Below are 21,706 nucleotides of genomic sequence, written 5' to 3' on the forward strand. Positions count from 1 at the left end.
CTTAATGAGCAAAGGGTAGAGTTCACTCTGACACCCGATTTTCTAGTTGTCTGTGTCACATGGAGAGCACCCACGCATGCGCAGATGTCATTACATAAGGCTTGGCCATGAGCCCATTGCCTTGGAGATGAATCCACTTGACCTGCACCCCCAGCGCTGCCGCTCTGCACCTACAGGCAGCTTCTGCTGGAAACTCCTTGCCTTTTCAGCAAGGGCAGCTCCCTGGACAGCAGAGCATCTCTCTGGAGAAATGTGTCAAGGTCAGGGTGACTTTAGGTAGTTTCTAAGAGACGTTCAGCCAGACTTTACAGAAGAAGTTTCCTTTTTATCCCCTGTTGTCATGGCACCACCAAAAAGTCCTTTGGTTGCTTGTTTTTGCCCAGGATTCATATGCTCAGTGCTCAGGAATCCTGATGTTATGCTGTCCGTGTTTTGGTTAACCCTTCCCCGTCAGTCCCACCTGGGGTCCTCAAGGTCGGCTCACAGGTTCCTGCTCTCCACACTCTGCTCGGCTTTTTGCTTTTTCTCAACCACTCAGTTGCTACTTGCGTGCTGAGGCCCAGAGCTTTACCTTATGTCACTGACGTGGCCACACGCCCTCAGCCCACCTGTCCTCACCACCACCATCTCACAGCATTCTGAAATAAAGAGGCGAGGAATGATTTTGCTTCCCTTTCTCCTTGTCTCAACAAGCAGCTTCCGCAGCTGCCCTACCCGCAAAAACACTCCAGCTCCTTTCTTTTCCACTCAAGTGAAAATACTAAACAGAGGCTCCTGTCTGCCTATCCTCGTCCTAGAGGCATGGGTCCAGGTCCTTTGCTCCAGGGGCCCCTCTCGGCCTCGTCCAGCCATGGCATTCAGTATGTGAGCGGCTTCTTTGGCACCAGCATTCAATTCCTTAATTGTAAACCAGAAGCCCTGTGTGTTTGCTGGAAGAAACATGGACTTTGGTTCGACAAACTGCCCAGTTGGCAGTTTTCAACAATAGCACCGACTCTGTGCAGTGTCCTTTCCTCCCGGCCGGGTGAGAGGAGTGGAGCCCACACAGTCGAAGTCAGGCCATCTCCAAGCTCCTCTCCTGATCTAAGGTTCCTCTTTCTGACAATTTTGGTTGAGCGGGGCTGTCTGTACTCTCTCACTAGACCACCAGAGTCTTGTGCTCCGCCCTTGCTGCTCCCTCCAAAAATAGTCATCTGGCAACAGTCATTTTTTTTTTGTTGGACAGTGTGATTGCATTTAGCCTGAGATGCACAAGAAGAGAGCAGGTATTATCAGTCAGAGCCTAGGAACCCTCTGAGAGTGAATGGAAATTTGTGTGTGTTGGAGAGAAAGAATGAATGAATGAGTGAATGAATGAAATCTGTGAGTGGCCCCTAGTTTATCCAGCTTCCCGAAAGAGTCTCTCACCCCCTTCCAAAGTTTCCATCCACCACACTGCAGTGATCACTTTAAGCAGAATGTTGACACTTTTTTTTTAAAGATTTTATTTATTTATTCAATAGAGATAGAGGCAGCCAGCGAGAGAGGGAACACAAGCAGGGGGAGTGGGAGAGGAAGAAGCAGGCTCATAGCAGAGGAGCCTGATGTGGGGCTCGATCCGATAACGCCGGGATCATGCCCTGAGCCGAAGGCAGACGCTTAACCTCTGTGCCACCCAGGCACCCCAGAATGTTGACACTTTCTATCTACATTTCCATACATGTGATTTGGAGAATATTTACTTCCTTACAAAAAGAATTTCTGCAGGTATCAGGTGGGAAGGAAGACAAAGGGGATGGGGCTGGAACCGAAATGACATTTGACCTGCCAGCAGGCCTTGCAGGTAAAACTGATTGTGTCTTTTTAGGTGTGCAGTGTGGGATAAAGGGAGTCCCATTGCTCCCAATGCCATTGCAAGAGTAATAATGGCAATTTCTTATATATGTGCGTGGTCCTGCTCTAAGGCTTTTCCATATATTATTTTTTTTAAAGATTTTATTTATTTATTTGACAGAGATAGAGACAGCCAGCGAGAGGGGGAACACAAGCAGGGGGAGTGGGAGAGGAAGAAGCAGGCTCATAGCAGAGGAGCCTGATGTGGGGCTCCATCCCAGAACGCCGGGATCACGCCCTGAGCCGAAGGCAGACGCTTAACCGCTGTGCCACCCAGGCGCCCCTCCATATATTATTTTGTTTAATTTTCACAATACTCCTACAAAGTTGATATTCTGATCTCTGTGTTTACGGATAAGTAAACTCAGCTGTAAAGAGGTTCATTTGCTCAAGGTTCTAGATCCAGTAAGTAGCAAAGCTGGATTCAAAGGTAGGTTGCCTGGTCTCGAGTGTGTGTTCTTAATCAAACACAAAATTCTGTACCAGGGTATAAGAAAATATTTGCCAAAGACAAACTTAGTGGAAAATCAAGTTAGATTTCTCTTTTTCAGGATGGTTCCTTGGGTAAGATATTTTAACAGGTATTGGTAGCAAGTTAATGATAAAATTTTTCATATCAGACTATACTCCCAATGTTCTGATAAGAAGTACATTTCCTAGTACTTTCTTTAGACCCACAAAGAAAAGATCAGTGTGTGGGTCCCACCAGACGTCAACAGTGGAGCTCCGTGATTGAGCTACAGGAGGCTGGCACCCACTTCCTCTTTCTTTCCTCACCCCGTGGGGTGGTGGGCTTCTCTGTTCTACTGGCAGCCAGCTGCTCTCCCTCTGTCAGCTCCTGTGCTTTCCCCTCCACTCTGTGGTTCAAGTGCACAGACATGTGGATGACTCCCCGCTCCCCACAGAGCCTTCCTTGGAGCCCAGGAACAGACTCCCTGCCAGCCCTGCCCGCTCCAGCATCCGCTCCGGTGCTCAGGCTGGATGACCGAGAGTCTTCCTTGTCTTCCCCTCTTCTGTCTCCTCATCCAGAACATTACAAGCCCCGGCAACCTCACCCCAAAATAGCTTGGAACCCATCCCTCCTCTCCATCTCAAATGTCTTTGCCCTAATTCAGCCCCTTCTCCCTCTTGACTCCAACCACACTCTTTCCTACTTAAAACTTTGCAAGATGGCGATTCCTTGTCTGAGAGTTTGCCATGTGCCAGCCACAGCCTCATCTATCTCCACAGGGGGCCTGGGAGGCAGCAGCTAGCAATTTTCCCCTTCCACAGATGAGAATATGAGGCCTTAGCAAGTTATTAAGATACCATATCTGTTGTGTGCCAGAGCTGATCAGTACTTGGGGCAGGGGGCCTTCAGTGCCCAGGGCTCAGCCACTTCGCTCCATTGTCACTGGACAGTGTCACAACAGCCAGCATCTCCGTCCATCCCCATAAGCTACCTCCTGCCTCCCTTCAGTTCATGGGTCAGCTTTCTCCACTCATACATGTGCTTCCTGCACACACCAGGCGGTTGCCCTCTGTTCCTTCTGTCTGGAACATCCCACCCCACGACACTCAGGCATCAGCTCCCCCAGGGACGCAGGGTCAGAGCTGCTCTGCTACAGTGCAGGTGGACTTCAGAACTGTGTGGGAAAGGTGATGAAAGCTTTTGCCTCCTTTGCTTTGAACATAGGTGCAAGCCCAGAGTCACAGGGCGGCAGTGTGACCGGTGTGCTGCCGGGTTTTACCACTTCCCTGAGTGCCTTCCCTGCCATTGCAACAGGGATGGAACCGAGCCAGAAGTCTGTGACCCAGGGACTGGAGCTTGCCTCTGCAAGGTAAGACCAAAGGTGCAATGCCAGGGACGTCAGCCACTGGTCAGTGAGGAAGTTCTTGGTGTTGAGTCAACATATAAAATTATATGGGGAGTGGGACTGACCTGTAATAGATTTCCGCAATGCACGTAGCATTTAATGGTTACTAGCTCATTTGATAGACATAGTTAGAAGGGAAGACCCCTCTTATCCTTTGGAGAATCACAAGACGGGTACAGACCCTTTCAGACAAGTTGATATAAACCTTAGTCTACAATTTCAAGAGGTTCATAGGTTCCCTGGAATCTTATTCCCAGGTCATAGACCCCAGGTTAATAATCTGCTCCAGGGCGTTCTGTCAGGTGGTAGGTGAGCTTCTAAATCTCAGCAGATGTTTTGAGGTGGTAGTAAGTGGGGTGAACCAGGACCCCCATATTGTGAATCCTCATGCTGCTATTTCTCTACTTTTAAAGATGCCAAGGGGCATCTTGTGAGGTCTAGAAACTTCTCTCTTTCACTTGAGTGTGATAGAACAGCTTAACAATTATGTAACTTTCCATGTTTTGTTAGCATCCGTGTTCTAACATCGTATATTGGCATTTAGTTTGTGGAAGTAGCTAATGGCAATCAGGGAAGCTTTAGAGGAAGTGATCTCTTGTTTCATGTTTTATTTCAATAGGAGAATGTGGAGGGTACAGAATGTAATGTGTGTCGAGAAGGATCATTCTACTTGGACCCAGCAAATCCCAAGGGTTGTACCAGCTGCTTCTGTTTTGGAATGAATAATCATTGTCACAGTTCACATAAAAAAAGAGCTAAGGTATGCAAGGGATTCGAAGTTTTGGTTTTAGTTAGTACTTCCGAATGGGGAGGAAGTGGACTGTCATGAAGCATGAAGGGCTAGTGGAGATTTTATCTCTTACCTTGTTAAGTGTTAAGCTTCGCCCTCGCCATTCCTCAGCGTGCCCTGTTCTTCCCACAGATGTTCTCGTGCTCAGTCCCTCAGTTTGTCAGGTGGGTTCAAGTGTCCCCGGCTCAGAGGGGCCTTCTGTCACCACTCCCTATGAAGCAGTTCACCCTTGTCACTCTCCACCTCACCCTTCTTAGTGTGTTCTGTAGCATGTATCCCTCCCTGACACATGATACATTTAGGTTTTTTTTTAAAGATTTTATTTATTCATTTGAAAGAGAGAGAGAGAGAGACAGCCAGCAAGAGAGGGAACACAAGCAGGGGGAGTGGGAGAGGAAGAAGCAGGCTCCCAGCGGAGCAGGGAGCCTGATGCGGGGCTCGATCCGAGGACCCTAGGATCACGCCCTGAGCCAAAGGCAGACGCTTAACGACTGAGCCACCCAGGCGCCCCCTATACATTTAGTTGTAAAATGTGTTTATTATGTGTCTTCCTCCAACACTAGCATGTGAGATCCTACGACATCCCAGGTGCCTACAGCAGGATCCAGAACATAGTATGTGCTCAATAAACACTCATCATCTGAATGGAGTTGGTGTTCTTCCCCTCGCTGCTTCTTATTGCCTTATGTTTTACTTTCTGTCTCACCTACTTTACATGAATATCCAAGTTAAATTTTTCAGTTATTTATGTGAGTTTTTAAATGAACTCCACGAAACTAGAACTTTTGTTGCCTTCATTATTCCAGGAACCAGCAGTCTCGTGCTTGCTTTCTTTGTATGAGTTATGTCTTATGCCCAATAAATATTCAAGAAAAGGTTACTTTATGTATTTCATTCCCAAAAGGAATGTAGGCTTGTAGTTGAGGAAAAAAATTAGTTTGTACACCCACAGAAGTCTTCTACTCTCAGGGAACCCAGAAGCATTATTCCGAATCAGTGTCTTGTCAGTTCCTTTTTCCACCCCCTCGTCATTTAACTCTTGGCTTCCTTGATGATCAGGGAAATATTTAGTTATGAGGATTTATTTAGAGGAAAGTAATGATAGCAGGCCACTGTATCACACCTCACATTTGCTAAGGAGCTCACCATTGCAATGTGCCCACAGGCCTCGTTATCATTCCCACACTTATTTATATATTGTTTGGACATTTATTGAGCACCTACTAAATGTCAAGAACCAGGATGTGTGCTGAGATAAAAAGATAAGTCCCACATTATATATGGTCACTGCTATCTGAGAACTCCTCTTTGTCACGGGTCAGCGGGAGGCAGTGCTGGGTGAGGGTTCTGTGTAAGCTCAAGAGGAGGCATATAAAGGAAGCCTCTGGAACGGGATGGCTACCCCATGTTCTTCTGTTCTGTGTAATTCAGCCATCACCAGAGAAGCTGCAGGCCCACGTGTCCGTCCTGTGCTCTTGTGTTCCAGTTTGCGGATATGATGGGCTGGTGCCTGGAGACAGCGGATGGAGCAGACATCCCCGTCTCATTCAACCCGGGCAGCAGCAGTGTGGTTGCAGACCTCCAGGAGCTGCCCTCCACCGTCCACAGTGCATCCTGGGTCGCACCTCTTTCCTACCTGGGAGACAAGGTAAGGCCCCCGACCGGGCCTTCTCCATCACTGCGTGAGCATCATTTCCTGTCTGGAAGGAAGCATCAGGAAGTTCAGGTTACTAAAACTGAAGAAGTTAGGTTAGCTACAAATGCGGAAAAGATGCTGCCGTCCCCTGGGAGGGGCTGAGTGTATATGAGCCTCACGTACCCGACACGCGTTAGCTCCCCAGCAAAGGAAATCATGCACCACGTTTTTCTCCATTTTTACTTAACCATTTAAATAATATCTGTTGCAAATGGAACCCGTGTGCTCTTAAATGCCAATGCTAAGATTTCTTTGTTTTAAAGCAGAAGAAAGCCTCCTTGTCAGGAAAACAAAAGCTGAAAAGTGACTCATGAGCTTATTAAAAGAAGTACAGGCTCCGGTGGCAGCTTGGCTGTCATTAGTGGCATCACATGCGGTTAGAGACACTCCTCGGGGAGCTTATATACGAGTTGCTGTTCCTTTGCTGCATAAATTGTCTTAGCCTGGCCCCCTATGCTCATGTTGGAGGACAGAAGTGTGGGCTTCCTGTAGAAACATCACCGGATAACATATGCACCTGGTAGCAGAAGGTAGTAGAGTGTTCTAGAAGGTATAGATTTCACAGGGCCCAGCTCAGGAGGCACCATAGTCTCTTAGAATCACTAAATATTAGGGCCTTGTCAGCCTGAGGTCTCTAATGCTATCTTCTAGTTGAAGGACTTTGGGTTTTGACGTTTGACCTTTGGGTGTGGGCGGTGTTTCTCCTCTCATATAACCCCTCTCCTCCCTCACTTAACGCCCAGCTTCACGTCCACGTGGTGAGCCCACATAGAGCTCACCCATGACTATGCAAACAATTACCCCAAAACTGTGCAGCTTAAAGCAACAGTCATCTTGCCCAGTGTCTGTGGATCAGGAATTCAGGAATGGATGGCTCAGGGTCTCTCAGAGGGTTGTGGGCAAGATGTCAGCCAGGGCTGGAGTCACCAGAACTGGAGGGTCCACTTCAAGCTCAGTCATGTGGTTGTCATAGGCCTCTGTTCCTCGCTGGGTGCCGAGCGGAGGTCTCAGGGCCTCACCACACGAGGCCCCCAGGTGCTGCCTGAGGGTCCTCCTGACAGGGCACCTGACTTCCCTTAAAATAACCAATAGAAAGAGAGATGGAGAGAGAGAAAGAGAAATGGAGAGAGAGAGAGAGGAGAAACTCAAAGTAGAAACCACAATCTTTTTATGACCTAACTTCAGAAATAACATACCCTCACTTCTGCCATATTCTAATTGTTAGAAGCCAGTCACTAAGTTGTGTCCATACTCGAGGAGGAAGTCTAAGCTCCACCTCTTGAAGACAAGAGTATCAAAGAATTTGTGGACATATTTTAAAAAACCAACCTTAGCCCATCAGAAAGGCCATATTTAATATCCGGTAAGACATTACCCTGGAATACTTCCAGAATCTAAGATCATAACTCTGTGTTGCGGACTCTAGGAAGCCTCAATGAATCGGGGTCCCAGAAATGCTATTCCCTCTCCCGTGCTCCACATTGTGTGTGTTTTTCAAGAAGGGCATTCTGTCCTGCCCCACTCTGAGGTGATACTGCCTCTTGCTTTCATGTCTCAATTACTCCTTTCTTGACTGGTTTTTACCTTAAGGGTGAGAAGTGTCAGGACTGGAGGTGAAGCAGCCGTCACTATGACCTTATGCCTCCACCATGATCACCCTATGAAGGTAGCATTGAGAAAGGGTCCCTATACCTACTGGAGCAGGTGGACATGGCTTACGTATGATCACGTAGGAAATACTCACCATCTGCTCTCAGGGGAAGTTTTTTAAAAAATTTGTCTGGATCCCAGTGTCTGAGAAACAAACTGAGGGCTTCAGAGGGGAGGGGGTGGGGACTGGGTTAGGCCAGTGATGGGTAGTAAGGAGGGCACGTATTGCATGGTGCACTGGGTGTTATATGCAAATAATGAATCATGGAACATTGCATCAAAAACTAAGGTTATACTGTATGGTGACTAATGTAACATAATAAAAATTATTTAAAAAAATAAATTAAATAAATAAAAAATAAAAAATTTATGTCTGGAGGTTCATTTTGTAACTGATAGATATTAACCAATTCTCTCAGTGAAATAAGACACCGATGGCCTAGATTTCTTAGGGTAGCTGTAGAGTAGATGAACATTGGTTCAGTAGTCATCGAGAATAGAAGGATCTTACTTCTTTCTGTGTGACTAGTATTTTTCTAATCACTAGATGCTTTCTAGATACCTTTTAAATCTTTTATAAAAACAATCATGTTCATGCTAAACATTTTAAATAATATAAAATGGTACAAAGTAGAAAGTTAAAATATCATCTTCAATTCTTCACTCTCAAGGTGACCACTAACAGGTTAACGGTATCTTTCCAGATCTTATGTGTCTTTGTGCTTTTTATGTGGGTTAATGTTGCCACAGCCAACTTCTAATGCTTGTGCTGTTGATCCTGTAATTTCAATTTTAGATTTCTTCATATGGTGGCTACCTCACCTACCAAATCAAGTCCTTTGGCCTGCCTGGTGACATGGTTCTTCTGGAAAAGAAGCCAGATGTGCAGCTTACTGTAGGTATCAGAACACAGCCCAAGTGGCTGAAAGTGGTAGTTGTAATTAGCTGCTGGTCCAACTTTAGGACGTCTTGATAAATGGCCTGTAAAAAGATTGGATTAAGTCATTTCCAATATTTTGTAGAAATTGAAAGGGACGTTGAGAGCAGGTGATCCCCTCTTCAGGATCCTGCTTCCCCCGCCCATCCAGCCCCCCATGGTTTCCCTTGTCTCCTCTTCCCAAAGAACATAACTGTTATCTCACGCTTGCTGCCCCTAAGTTACTGCTTCATGTTCAACTTTTTAAAAATGTCTCTATCTTTCAATTTAGTCTCATCAGTGTTTTTGGGACCTTCCTGTTGGCAAGGCCACGTTGTTGGGCTCATAAAGGACAGGTGATCCCTGTTCTTCACTAAAGTGTGATCTAAGAGGGGAGATGGAAGAAATATGCATGTAGCTAAAATCCACTGAACGAAACATATTTGAGGAGCAGTTCAAAGAAGACTCTGTGGGAGCTGGGGTCTGAGTGGGGCCTTCTGTAGTTGAGAAACCCTCAGAAGGCTTCATGGAAAGGCTTAATTTTGAGCCAGACCTTTAAGCATGGGCATGACAGGAGAAGAGCCCTTCCAGGAACAAAGAAGAAGATAAACCAAGGCAGAGGGGCAGTGCCCAAGGGGTGACCTGTCCAACTTGGCTGTGTTATTCCCAAGTCATAGAAAACAAGCCCGGAAGGGTAGGAAAGAGGGTGTCTAATGCTATGCTAAGGAATTTGAGTTCATATTGATGGTAGGGAGCCACTTTGGTTTTTTGAGAAAATTCCTTGGGGGCAGGGTCCATGGCACATTCTGCTTCGAATCTCTGACAGCCCGGGGCCCAGGGTCTTGGACATAGGTTGAGGTGCCTGAGCCTAACTTGATTCTGTTTCTGGTTTAAGAGCTGCGGTGAATGCAGTGCAATCACAGCTTCCCGAAGGTTTCTGTTGGTGTATCATTCACCATGAGATAAGGACTAGCAAGTCTCACACATCTTGTCACAGCCGAGAGCCTTGCACTCTGGTGGATTTTTGTGTTTAGGGCCTGCTTTGTTGTGTTTTGTTTTTACTGGCACCCAGATTTGTTGAACTGTGGTTTAAAAAACTACAAGGAACCTTTGTAGAACATCTTGAAAATGAAGCACCAAAGATTTTAAAGGAAAAATAACTCCACCATAAAAATACCATCCTGGCAGTGCTGTATTTCAGTTTCCTACTTTTTTCAGAATACCTCAAGCTCGGGCCATTAGTATACCGGTATTTATTGCCAAAGAGTTTATTGCGCAAACAGTTGGAATTCACGGACAAGCGATGACCAGAATTTCTCCTTAATTTGATCTCCGAACATGGGAAATAATTTAGGCTCATGAAACCTTCCCTCTGCTGCTTTGTTCCAAACCACTGTAATTAAAAGCCTAGAGGGCATGTTCCTTAAATGAAGGTTTTCAGTGATCTGTGACGGCAGAAAATGGTCTTCTTTCTGAAACACCAGCGCTAGTGTGTGGAACCCTTTTGGGCTTGGGGCTACAACAGAAAGCTGGAGCTTTTGTGTGCAGGTTCAAGGTGGAGGTGATGATGGTGGCTTGACCTTCCCATTATGCCTGGTAGGAGTCCCTCAAGAGCCCCTGCTATGGAGAGGGGGTGGTTCAGAGGCTGAGAGTGAGCAAGGCTGGATCCCGCAGGGGGTGGGCTGCAGGGCTCTTCCTCCTGCATGAGGCAGCTCTGTGGCTCCCTGTCTACGCAGCCTGCACTGCCCTGCCAGCCCTTCCTCGTGCCCCGCCCTCCTCACGAACTCACCTGCCGAAGCAGTTTCTTGCGATCAAAGTCTGGTCCTGTCAGCATTAATAGAAATGCACCTCATACGCTGACTGCAAAGCATGGTTTTTGTAAAAAAATAAAATAAAATAAATCCATCTTTAAAGTCACTTTCAGTCAAGGGGATTTTCCTGGTTTCCTATATGTGAACATGCACTGTATTAGGTATTATTTTTCTGTTTCCATTCACTAATCCTTTTGCCAGTCTGTTCATTTCACTATTTAGTAGAATCAGGCATTCCATATAATGCAGATCCATAGAAATTTGTTCTTATCAGTTATAAACCTCAGACTATCTCAACCATGGCATTGATGTTTTTCTTTACACAGGGTCAGCACATGTCCATCATCTATGAGGAACCAAGTAACCCACGACCAGACCGGCTGTATCACGTGCGCGTGCAGGTGGTGGAGGTAAAGGAAAAACGTACACAAAATCGTTCTTGATGATCCTCTTTTGTTCTATGCCTTAGTTCTTTCAAGCAATTATGATTTTTTATTTTATGAATTTGAAATGTTAATTATATTTATATACATGTAATTCATATATATATAAATTTAAAATATAAATTATATAAAATATACCGAGTTTCATCCTTACAGGGCTTTGTTTATACTATCTGTATGGCACTTAGCACAGTCTCTCTTGTTCTAGAGGTAATTATCCTTGTCTTATAAACCGGGTGAGCTTGTAAAGAAATAGTGTGATGTAGCTCCCCCTCGTCCACGGTTCCTCAGTGGCCCACAAATGCTTGGGGTGAATAATAGAAAAGCACAAAAATACCTAACACCAAAAGAAATGAGATTAATAAAGATAAATAAAGGAAAGCTTATCAAATCATGAAACATTACATTATATTTAGTTAGTTATGACAACTTCTTTAAAATAGTTTTCCATTTGTATTATTAAATATGTCCAATACCTCAAGGAGATACTTTTCAAGTACTTTGAACTTGTAGACCTATTTTAACATTTCTGTACAGGCCCATCCATACAGTGGAATACTATTTGGCAATAAATGAAACAAAGTATTGGTACCCGGGACCACATGGATGAACCTAAAAGCAATATACTAAGTGAAAGAAGCAAGACACAGACCACCACAGTGTGTGATTCTATTTATATGAGAGTGGCCATGCCAGCAAAAAGGTGGGGTAGGAACCTCCAGAAATTCTCTCCTTCGTTAAAGCAATGAGAAAACTGGCAAAATGGTCAGAATCAACTATTTAGAAGTCTGGAAATTGACCATAGGCTTGCATCAATCTGAAAAGTATTTAATCAAGAAAACTGGCTGAATCTTGGTAAGAACCTCAGGCTCTGTGACAGTCAGCTTGCTCGGGTCCCATCCCCCCACCCACCCCTCCACAGTAGCCTTGAAATCAATAGCCCACCCGCAAGGTGAAAACAAGTAGCCCAGCAGCCACCAAGGGAGACGGAGTGGCATTGGAGCTTATGCAGAGCCTCACTCCCAGAGAACTGTCATGATTTGACCTGTCTGGAGGTTTTCTGGAAGATGCTACTTCCAAGGCTATCTTTGTTTGACCAGACTTGGAGCTTTCCTAAAATGAAAAGCCTCTTCCCTAGGGGTGTCACTGAAAACCTTTACAGGTAATTGCTTAACATCATAGCTGGCTGAGGTGATGGATAATAGTTGGGGCTAATAATAGGCTAATCACAAAGCTTAAAATAAAACCTGGGAATGAGGTATACATAGGGACTTTGAAAAGCTCTGACACGATCTTGGAAAGGTAGAGGCCGCACATACTCAGGGCTGTGAGCATGCTCAGGAAAGGCTCTAAGCCCTCACCTCTGGCTCACCTGACAAGACCTAAGCCCTCACTTCTGATTCACCTTGAGGCTCTGAGCAAGCAGGAAGTGAAGGCTAAAGCAGAGTTGTTAGCTGCCTGACTGAGTGTTGAGGGGTTCCTCAACATACCCACAGAATGCTTTTGCAATGACTAGGAGACTTTGGTTTTAGGCATTTAAAGAAATCTGTCTGATCACTAGCTGACCACTAAGCTAACCAAGCAGAGACTTTAGTAACCGTACATGACAAAGAATACAGACTTTACAGAATTAGTTCAGAAAAGTCATTAAGCAAAGACACAAACAACAATAGTAAACAGCAACAGCAACAAATTCTGGGATGGGGAAGAAATATGATTTCCTGAGTTGCCACATTACCTTATGTTAAGTGTCCAGTTGTTAGAAAAAAAATTTTCAAGACATGAAAAAGAAACAGGAAAGCATGGTCCATACACAGGGGGAAAGGCAATAAATATAAATTATCCTAAGGAAGCCCAGACATTGGACTTACTACACAAAGACTTCAAATCAACATACGTCAAAGAACTAAAGAACACCATGTCTAAAGAACTAAAGGAAAATATGAGAACAGTTTCTCACCAAATAGAAAATACCAATATTGAAATAGAAATTATTAAAAAGAGCCAAATAGAAATTCTAGGGTTGAAAATTACAATAACTGAAATGAAGAATTCACTAGAAGGGCTGCTATGGACTGAATTGTGTCCTCTCCAAATTTATGTGTTGAAGCCCTGATCTCTAGTTTGAGTGTATTTGGAACAAAGAGGTAATTAAGGTTAAATAAGATCTTAAGGTTAGAGCTGTGAGCTGATAGAATTAATGTCCTTTTAGGAGGAGACCCCAGAAAACTCACTCCCTCTGTCTACCAAGTAAGGTCACATTGAGAAGGCAGCCATCTGTAAGCTAGTAAGAGAGTTCTCACCAGGGGCTGAACTGGCTGGCATCTTGATCTGGGACTTCTAGCCTCCAGAATTGTGCAAAAATAGCTTTCTGTTGTTTAAGCCATTGAGTCTATAGTATTTCCTTATGGCAGCCAGAGCGAAGATAAGGGCTCAACAACAGAGGTGAGCACGCAAAAGAAAGGAGCAGCAAATTTGAAGGTCCACTGAGATGATCCAATCTGAAGAACAGAAAGTACAAAGAATGAGGAAAAACAAAGACCCTCAAAGACATGTGAGATGCAATCAAATGTATAACCTATGCATAATTGGAGTACCAGAAGGACAGGAGAGAGAGAAAGAGAAACAGTATTTAAAGAAATAATGGCTGAAAACTTCTCAGATTTGATGAAAATCATTACACATCCAAGCTCAACAATCTCCAAGTAGGATAAATGCAAGAGATCCACACACAGAAACATCATAGTAAGGATTCTGAAAGACAAAGACAAAGAATCTTAAAAGCACTGAGAGAGATGCACTTCGCTCACAAGGGTTCTCAATAAGGTTGACATCTGACTAGTCACCAGAAACCATGAAAGTCAGAAGACAATGGCATGGTGTTCAATGTAACACCATGAAAGAAACATACTGTCAACAAAGAATTACAAATCCAGCAAAATGTCCTTCAAAAATGGAGGAGAAAGGAAGACATTACATTTTAAACAAAACCAAGAGAATTCAGTGCTAATCAACCCTCCTTGTAAGAAATACTACTGGGAATCTTTAGACTAAAATGAAAGGACACTAGAGACAATGGCTTCAATCCATACTAGAAATGAAGAGCTCTAGTAAAGGTAACTACATAGGTAAATATAAAAGGCAGTAAAAATTTATCTTTTGTTTGTAACTTTTTTTTCTTCTATCTGATTTAAAAGACAACTGCTTAAAGCAATAATCATAGTTCTGTGTGGATGGGTAGACAATTTATAAAGATGTAATGTATATGACAATAATAGCACAATAGAGCAGGGAGGAAATGAAATGAATAGAAGCAAAGTTTTTGTGGACTATTGAAATCCAGTTCATATTTATATAAATGGTCCAGCATATGCAAATCAGTAGAGGCAGAATATAGATTAGTGCTTGCCTGGGGCTCCAGGTGGGAATAGTTAATAACTACAAATGGGCACAAAGCTTCCTTTTCTGGGGGATGAAAATGTAAAACTACATTGCGGTTGGTAATGGTTGTACACTTCTGTAAATTTACTAAAAATTGTATTCTTAAAATAAGGGACTATTGTACGTAAATCATACCTCAAGCTGTTAAAAAAATTAAACTAAACTCATATTAGTATTATATCTATATGTAAATAACAATAGTTAACATTTATTGAATGTCAACTACATGCTAGGCACTGGGCTGAACACTTTATATACATTATATTATTTAATTTGCTTTAATCTTCTTCAAAGTCCTGAGAGATTAGGTATTACTATGCCCATTTAAGAGATGTGGAAACCAAGTTTAAAGGAGGCAGCAGAATATAAAGGCTAAAAGTGCAGGCTTTTATATGAAAAGATGCTCAACGTCACTAATCATTAGAGAAATGCAAATCAAAACCACAAAGAGATACCACCTCACAGTCATTGAAATGGCTACTGTTAAACAAAAAAACAGAGAATAACAAGTGTTGGGGAGGATGTGCAGAAATTGGAGCACCTGTGCACTGTGTGTGAGACTATAAGACAGTGTGACTACTGTGGAAAACAGTATAGAGGTTTCTCAAAAATTTAAAGATAGAATGACCATATGGTCCAGCAATCCCACTTCTGGGTATATATCCAAAAGAATTGAAAACAGGATTTTGAAAAGCTATTTGCACACCCATGTTCATGGCAACACTATTCTCAGTAGATCAGAGGTGGAAGTAACCGAAATGTCTATTGACAGATGAATGAATAAAGCAAATATGATATATACATATATCGGAATATTATATAATCCAGCCGCATGCTAGAGTATGAAGTTCTAGCTAGCTAGATGCTAGAGCGTAATGTGATGACATTATGCTAAGTGAAATGAGCCAGTCACAAAAAGACAAATACTGCATGATTCCACTTATATGAGGTATTTAAAGTAGTCAAATACATAAAATCAGAAAGTAGAATGGTGGTTGCCAGGCAGCGGGGGGAAGGAGGAAATGGGAGTTATTGCTTAATAGGTACTGAGTTTCCGTTTTGCCAGGTCATAAAGTTCTAGAGATCTGTTGCACAACAATGTGAATATAATTAACACTATTATTCTGTACACTTAAAAATGGCTGAGATGGTAAATTTTATGTTATGTATTTTTTACCATCGTAAAAGTAAAATAAAATAATATAAATGTGTGTGTACAAGAAGAGACTTTCTGTCCCAGTTATGTGCACTTAATGAATGATCTAGCTGCATGGCCCCGTGCTTTCCATGTGCCTCTCTCCTATATCGTTCTCACCCACTGTGTGCTTGCATACACAAAAGTGCATTTTAAAATAAGTATAACACTGGGGAATCTCATTTCATTTTATTGTTCCTCATTTCCTGCCTTCCTTTTTCCCCTTTCATGTGGTGCTCTCTTCTTGGGAACAACCCAAGACACCTGACTCCTGAAAACAAATCTGCTGTCTTCTACTTACTTTTTTATTTTATTTTATTTTATTTTATTTTATTTTATTTTATTTTATTTTATTTTATTTATTTTATTTTATTTTATTTTATTTTATTCTGTTCTATTCTATTCTATTCTATTCTATTCTCCCATATGCATTATAAATGTCTTTCCTTTGACTTGTGCTGGATGTCTGCCTTTCTGGAAGTCCTGGAAGTGAGCTTGCGGGAGGGAAACCTTGCCTCTCTGTTTTCCCGTGTAGGGAAACTTCAGACACGCCCGCGGCGGTGGCCCTGTGTCCCGGGAAGAGCTGATGATGGTACTGTCTAGGCTGGAAGCTGTGCGCCTCCGAGGTCTCTACTTCACTGAGACACAGCGGCTCTCTCTGAGCGGGGTGGGGCTGGAAGAGGCCTCTGACACAGGAAGTGGACGCAGAGCACATCACGTCGAGATGTGTGCCTGCCCCCCTGACTACATGGGTGACTCATGCCAGGTAGGAAGTTCTCCTCCACCGTAAAACTCCCCCTGGGACTCCTGTGGCTGGCCCTCCTGTCTGGGGGGTCTGCAGCACTCTGCCCGTCGGACAGGTGTCTACTGGGCTCTGGCTTCTATCTTCCCTGGACCACCTCCAGGTATTAGATGGGAAAAAGAAATTACAAACATCTCAAATTCACCAGGAAAGCCACAGGCACTCGATCGATCCTGGGGGTTGTTGAAGTCAGGACTTTCTGGGAAGTAGGAAGGAGACTGCCAGGAGCCCAGGATTTGAGCTCCTGCCTTCCCATTAGGTGACCTGGGGTTCTCAGGCTGTTCTCTAATGGAAGGCCCCTCCAACACCTGCTGCTGATAGATTCAGAGCCCAGAGAATGTCCTGATTCTTCCAGGGGAAGTTGAGGCCCAATTTCCTAGCTCTCAGCAGACCTTCCTGTGAGGCCCAGCCAGCCTGACTTGTCCTCAGATGATTAAAATGTGCCGTAAAATGAAACTGTTTCATATCTCAAGCTGAAAGCATGTTCTCTTCCTAATGGGAGGGAAAGAAAGCACAATGTTTAGTGCAGTTATTAGGAAATAGCAAACACTGTCACTCGGCCTATTCCCTACCCCCGGCATGTGTACATTTAACAACATCCTTCCCTTTCTGTCCTTGCCCTCGATAGCAGGAAGCCCCCGGGGGATCTGCACACACGTTCCTCTTTTAACCCGCAAATAGCCTACCTGTCATGGTTTTCTGGAGATTTCTGTCTTGTAACATTTAGTCCACAGGTGCCTACCTTCTTCTCCCCACCTTCCTTCTATCTCTTTTCTAGCCTGCCTAAATAAAATCATAGCCCCAGGGAAGGAGTGGAACCTCTCGATTACCAGCCTCCTGCCCAGGGCGTGTTCTTTGCGCATGACTCAGCCTGTGATTTACAGCTGCTCTAATCGGGCTAGTGCCGTCTGCGGGGTAAGGTGGGTAGAAGGTGATGCCGGCCCCACCTCGCAGGAATTACAGAGCGGCGTGCTTCCCTATGGGACTGTTATATGTGCTCTCTCACAGGCTGACTCATGGGTGAAGTTTCCAGGTGGGGCCTCCTGCCGCAGACAGCCTGCCTTACCTGAGTCAGGCGGGCCTGGGCGCCGAGCAGGAAGGGCAGGTATAAGAGGGAGAGGCAGGGGTTTGTGCACAGGCAGCAGGACGCACGGGGACCAGGATGCCCCCAGCAGTGAGGTGGTCAGCCAGCAGCGCCGGATGGCTGTGGATCTTTGGGGCAGCCCTGGGGCAGTGTCTGGGATATAACCCACAGCAGCAGAGGGTGGCGTTTCCTCAGCCTCCTGGTCAAAGCCATCTGCAAGCAAGTTATGTGGACTTTAAACCCAGCCAGGTAACATCCCTTTTACGTTCTGGTTTGGGATGGGAAAGGGTTCCTAGCTTGGTGACATTTTAAGGTAAGGGGATGAATGAGGTATAGGTGGGCTGGGGGAGGGGCCCAGAGCCTCCCTGTCCCGTTGACTGGCAGGGTTTATTCCGGTGCCTGACAGATTGCTCCCCTGAGCTGTTAACCACAAACCCTATAAACATCAGCCCACCTGGAAATGCCCGGACAGCTCAGAGTTTGAATGCTTGTGGGATGTTAGTGCACTATGAAACTTTCTGCCCTTTCGAGAGTAACCCAAGCCCCAAGACAAAAGAGTCCAATGCCTGTAGACCTCCAAATTCTGCTTGGAAGAAAATTTACCAATAAAGTAACCCACGAGAATCCGTGTAATCCATGTTTAAGAAAAGTGATGAGATCAAATTTGTAGAATACCTAACAAGACAGCTTCAATTTGCCCGGCATTCAACACTCATCAATTCTGTGCACTCTCTCTCTCTGTCTCTCTCTCTCGTAACTTTCTGGATATTTACGTGTATACTCAGAGAAATAGATCCTATGTCTACTGAAATAGCTCTAAGAACCTGATAGGGACATAACTTTCTCATTTGTACTACAAAAGTTCATTGGAAAAGTTATCCTGAAAAGTTGTCATGTAAAAAAGTGGTTAGTTGCTAAAATGCTTTACTGAAATAGTATATTAGGATACATTCATTTTCACGTAGGGTAAGTCTTCAATGAAACCTGTGTGCTCTACAGAGAGAATGATTATATTTCAGTAACTGACAAACGGTCTACCTAAGGGTCACGTGATAGGTATAGAACTCTTGCAGGGTACTTTTTCTGTTTCTCATCAAAAGCAGATTAGGGTGGGTGGTTTAATTTTAATCAGGATGGACCACCTTCCTTCCAAAGCATGTTTAATTAAGGCTTTTTACTCAGGCATGTTCTCATAAATGAACCTTATATATTTATTTATTTGGATAATTTGTTCTTTACCAAATAGGATTGTTTCATAAGCATGTAACATGATATATGGTGGTAATTAAGAGGTACTTAGTAGTACCTTTTAGTAGTAGAGAGTATTTGCTTGTAGATATGATCACACTACCAGTGGCTGAATTTTGTTCGAACGTATCTCTCAATCGTGTTTTCAATTAAAGAACATTCCTTTCATACTTCAATTCTCCTGTAGACAAGCCTATTCATATAACGCATAAAGCAATCTCATTTTTTGCAATAGCTTCTTTTGCCTAAACATGGTTTCTAATAGCTGAAGGGAAAAATATATTGGAAATTATTATCGTGTTATTGCATACAATGTGTAGTAATTGGTAATTTGGGGAGAAGTTCCAATCAGAAACTGGGATATGCTGCTCTGGGGAGTACATGGGGCTTCTTTCAGCAGCCCCATCAGGTTGGCTTCTTCCTCTTGCCCACCTGACCAGGTAGAGCCTTTGAATAAATGAGAATGAACGTGGACGGTTCATTTTAAAATTTCCCTTGATTGTAGCCTTAGAGTCTTACAGACATAGTGCTGTTGAAAGAGGATTAGATAAAAGATGATATTTTTTTAAAGATTTTTTTTTAAGATTTTATTTATTTATTTGACAGAGGTAGAGACAGCCAGCAAGAGAGGGAACACAAACAGGGGGAGTGGGAGAGGAAGAAGCAGGCTCATAGCGGAGGAGCCTGATGTGGGGCTCGATCCCACAACGCCGGGATCACGCCCTGAGCCAAAGGCAGATGCTTAACCGCTGTGCCACCCAGGCGCCCCAAAAGATGATGTTTTATCTTGAAATATTATTTTTTCTGGATATTTTAGATGGGGCATATGAGGGGGTCAGTTAAAGAAACTGGGAGCAAAATTTGGCTTTAATCAGTGTACTGATTCGCTCTGCCAAAACAAGCAACATGTTTATGATTCTCTTTAAAGACAGAAATCTAAATCATTTTTAATGGCCGGTGTTGGAAGAATTGTTTCTTTTTCTATTGGGGGCATTCTTAACTAGAATCTTTTTTTTTAATATATCAGGTCATCAAAAGAAAACTGTAATTCCTTTTATCCATATGAAAAATAATGACTCGTACTAGAAAGAGACAATGTGTAGAGATAGAAATAATCAAAGCAGTACTGAACTAGAGAAGAAGACCCCACCCAACAAGATTCCCTCCAGCCGGGTCTGTGTGTGTCCCATCAGAAGTGAGCACCCCTACAGGGTTCTGTAGGGAACGCAAGCATGCTCCTCTCTCCGGGGTTCCCTGTTGTCCACAGACCAGTGAGTGGCATGACATGATCCCTCTGTTCTGCCATTATTGTCTCGATCCCAATGAAGACTTCAGTCCCCCTTCTTCCCCTACTGCCTCCCCCACCAGTCCAAACCCATTCTTGGAGAGGGAATGCCTATCCAAAGAGAAATTGAACTTGACGGCATTTGCTTAGAGACCCTCCTCGCTAAAGACTGATATCCTGACCCTCTTTACCCCCCTCACCTCTCCACCCCTCCACTCGCCCTAAATTGGATGAAGGAGAGGAAGCCATTTCCACATTCTCCCCCTTTCTCTGATGTCCCCCCACACGGCTCCTGCTCCAGCACAAGCACACACTCCCACCGTGGTATGGAGACAAGGTAGAACGGACAGAAAGAGCCAGTGGACCAGCTAGTGTGTGAAAGTAGAAACCCACACACCAATTAAGGAAGAAAAGACTGAACAAGCGAATGCTGGACAGTCAGAATTGTCACATGCTTTGGATAATAATTCTTTCCTTATATTGACTAAATGCTTTGTTTGAAAAATAGGGTTGTAGCCCTGGATACTATCGGGATAACAAAGGCCCCTATACGGGACGATGTGTTCCCTGCGATTGCAACGGACATTCCAGTCGATGTCAGGATGGCTCGGGAATATGTATCGTGAGTAAATTGACACTCTGGTGCTACTGACAGACAATCTGTGTCTCTCTGTCCCCTTCCCTCCCACCCTCCTGGGCCCTGAAACATCAAATGTCACATTTCCAACCAAACCCTAAATAGAGGTTGCTGTGTAAACATAGGGGGCTCCAGCGTTATCAGGCTGAATTATTTTACACTCTGCTTTTTCCTCCATTTTAACACGTGCCATCAGAGAAGTCCTGTCTGTGAACAGTGAAATTACACATTAGCTTCTAAATCTCTGCTTCGTTGAATGTGGTTAATGGGTGCATCCTGGGACTTAACTCTTGCTGGAAGATAGCAAATCAGAGCCACCACTTTGGGCCCCCATTTGGTTGGAGTGGCAAGAAGTTGCAGAAGGGGAGCCTTGTAACTTGTTCAGTGAGCCTTAGACTCAAGCAAGTAATCGGGGAGAAGATGCTAAGAAAGACATAAGGGGCGTTCTCAATCACTCAAACACCAGTCTTCCACAGCGCCAAGACAAAGTGGACTTATGCAGGAAGACAGGTGACGTGAGTCCTTGCTGTCTATGGCATATCCCCTGGAAAACAATCTTCTTTGAAAATACTTTTAAAAATATTTCCCGTAGGAAATTAGAGTCTCAGGAAATTTTTCTTCTGTATCCTTTTGGACTTTTTATTCTGCCTTCCTCTCTTTCATCCCTGGGAGCCAGGGCCTCCCTACCTTGAAGGAGAATGGACAGTGACAGAGAGAGGAGAGAGCATCTGTACCCCTAGAAACACAAGCCCCTACTTCTGGGGTGCTATCTGGAAACACATTCTTCTGGCACTGATTTCCTTTGCGTTGTGTAATGCATCGAGAGTGTGTTTCAACTCTTCGAGTTCCTAGACTGTATTAAGCCAAGTTCAGCGCGTCCCAGGGAACTGTTTCCTCTGCCAGGTGGGACAGGCTGGGACAGGACCTTGTTGTAAAGAGCCTGATAGAATATTCTGTAGGACTTTAACCTTGTAAGTTCA

The 21,706-nt window shown here is 44.1% G+C and overlaps 1 protein-coding gene across 3 annotated transcripts in view; it reads left to right on the forward strand.

The window, feature by feature from the left end:
• Nucleotides 1-21,706, forward strand: part of LAMA3 (laminin subunit alpha 3) — a 254,194-nt gene that overhangs the window by 161,834 nt on the left and 70,654 nt on the right. For 2 of the 3 annotated variants that reach the window (XM_034642115.1, XM_034642116.1), the window contains 7 exons: nt 3,548-3,692; nt 4,348-4,488; nt 6,005-6,166; nt 8,661-8,759; nt 10,918-11,001; nt 16,206-16,436; nt 20,598-20,711. In XM_034642115.1, coding sequence (XP_034498006.1) covers nt 3,548-3,692; nt 4,348-4,488; nt 6,005-6,166; nt 8,661-8,759; nt 10,918-11,001; nt 16,206-16,436; nt 20,598-20,711 — 976 coding nt within the window. Of the gene's footprint in view, nt 1-3,547; nt 3,693-4,347; nt 4,489-6,004; nt 6,167-8,660; nt 8,760-10,917; nt 11,002-16,205; nt 16,437-16,511; nt 17,806-20,597; nt 20,712-21,706 lie in introns of those variants that run through there. The other variant, XM_019796476.2, reaches the window with a different exon arrangement.

The sequence above is a fragment of the Ailuropoda melanoleuca genome, chromosome 14, assembly GCF_002007445.2.
Source record: "Ailuropoda melanoleuca isolate Jingjing chromosome 14, ASM200744v2, whole genome shotgun sequence".
Taxonomy (NCBI): domain Eukaryota; kingdom Metazoa; phylum Chordata; class Mammalia; order Carnivora; family Ursidae; genus Ailuropoda; species Ailuropoda melanoleuca.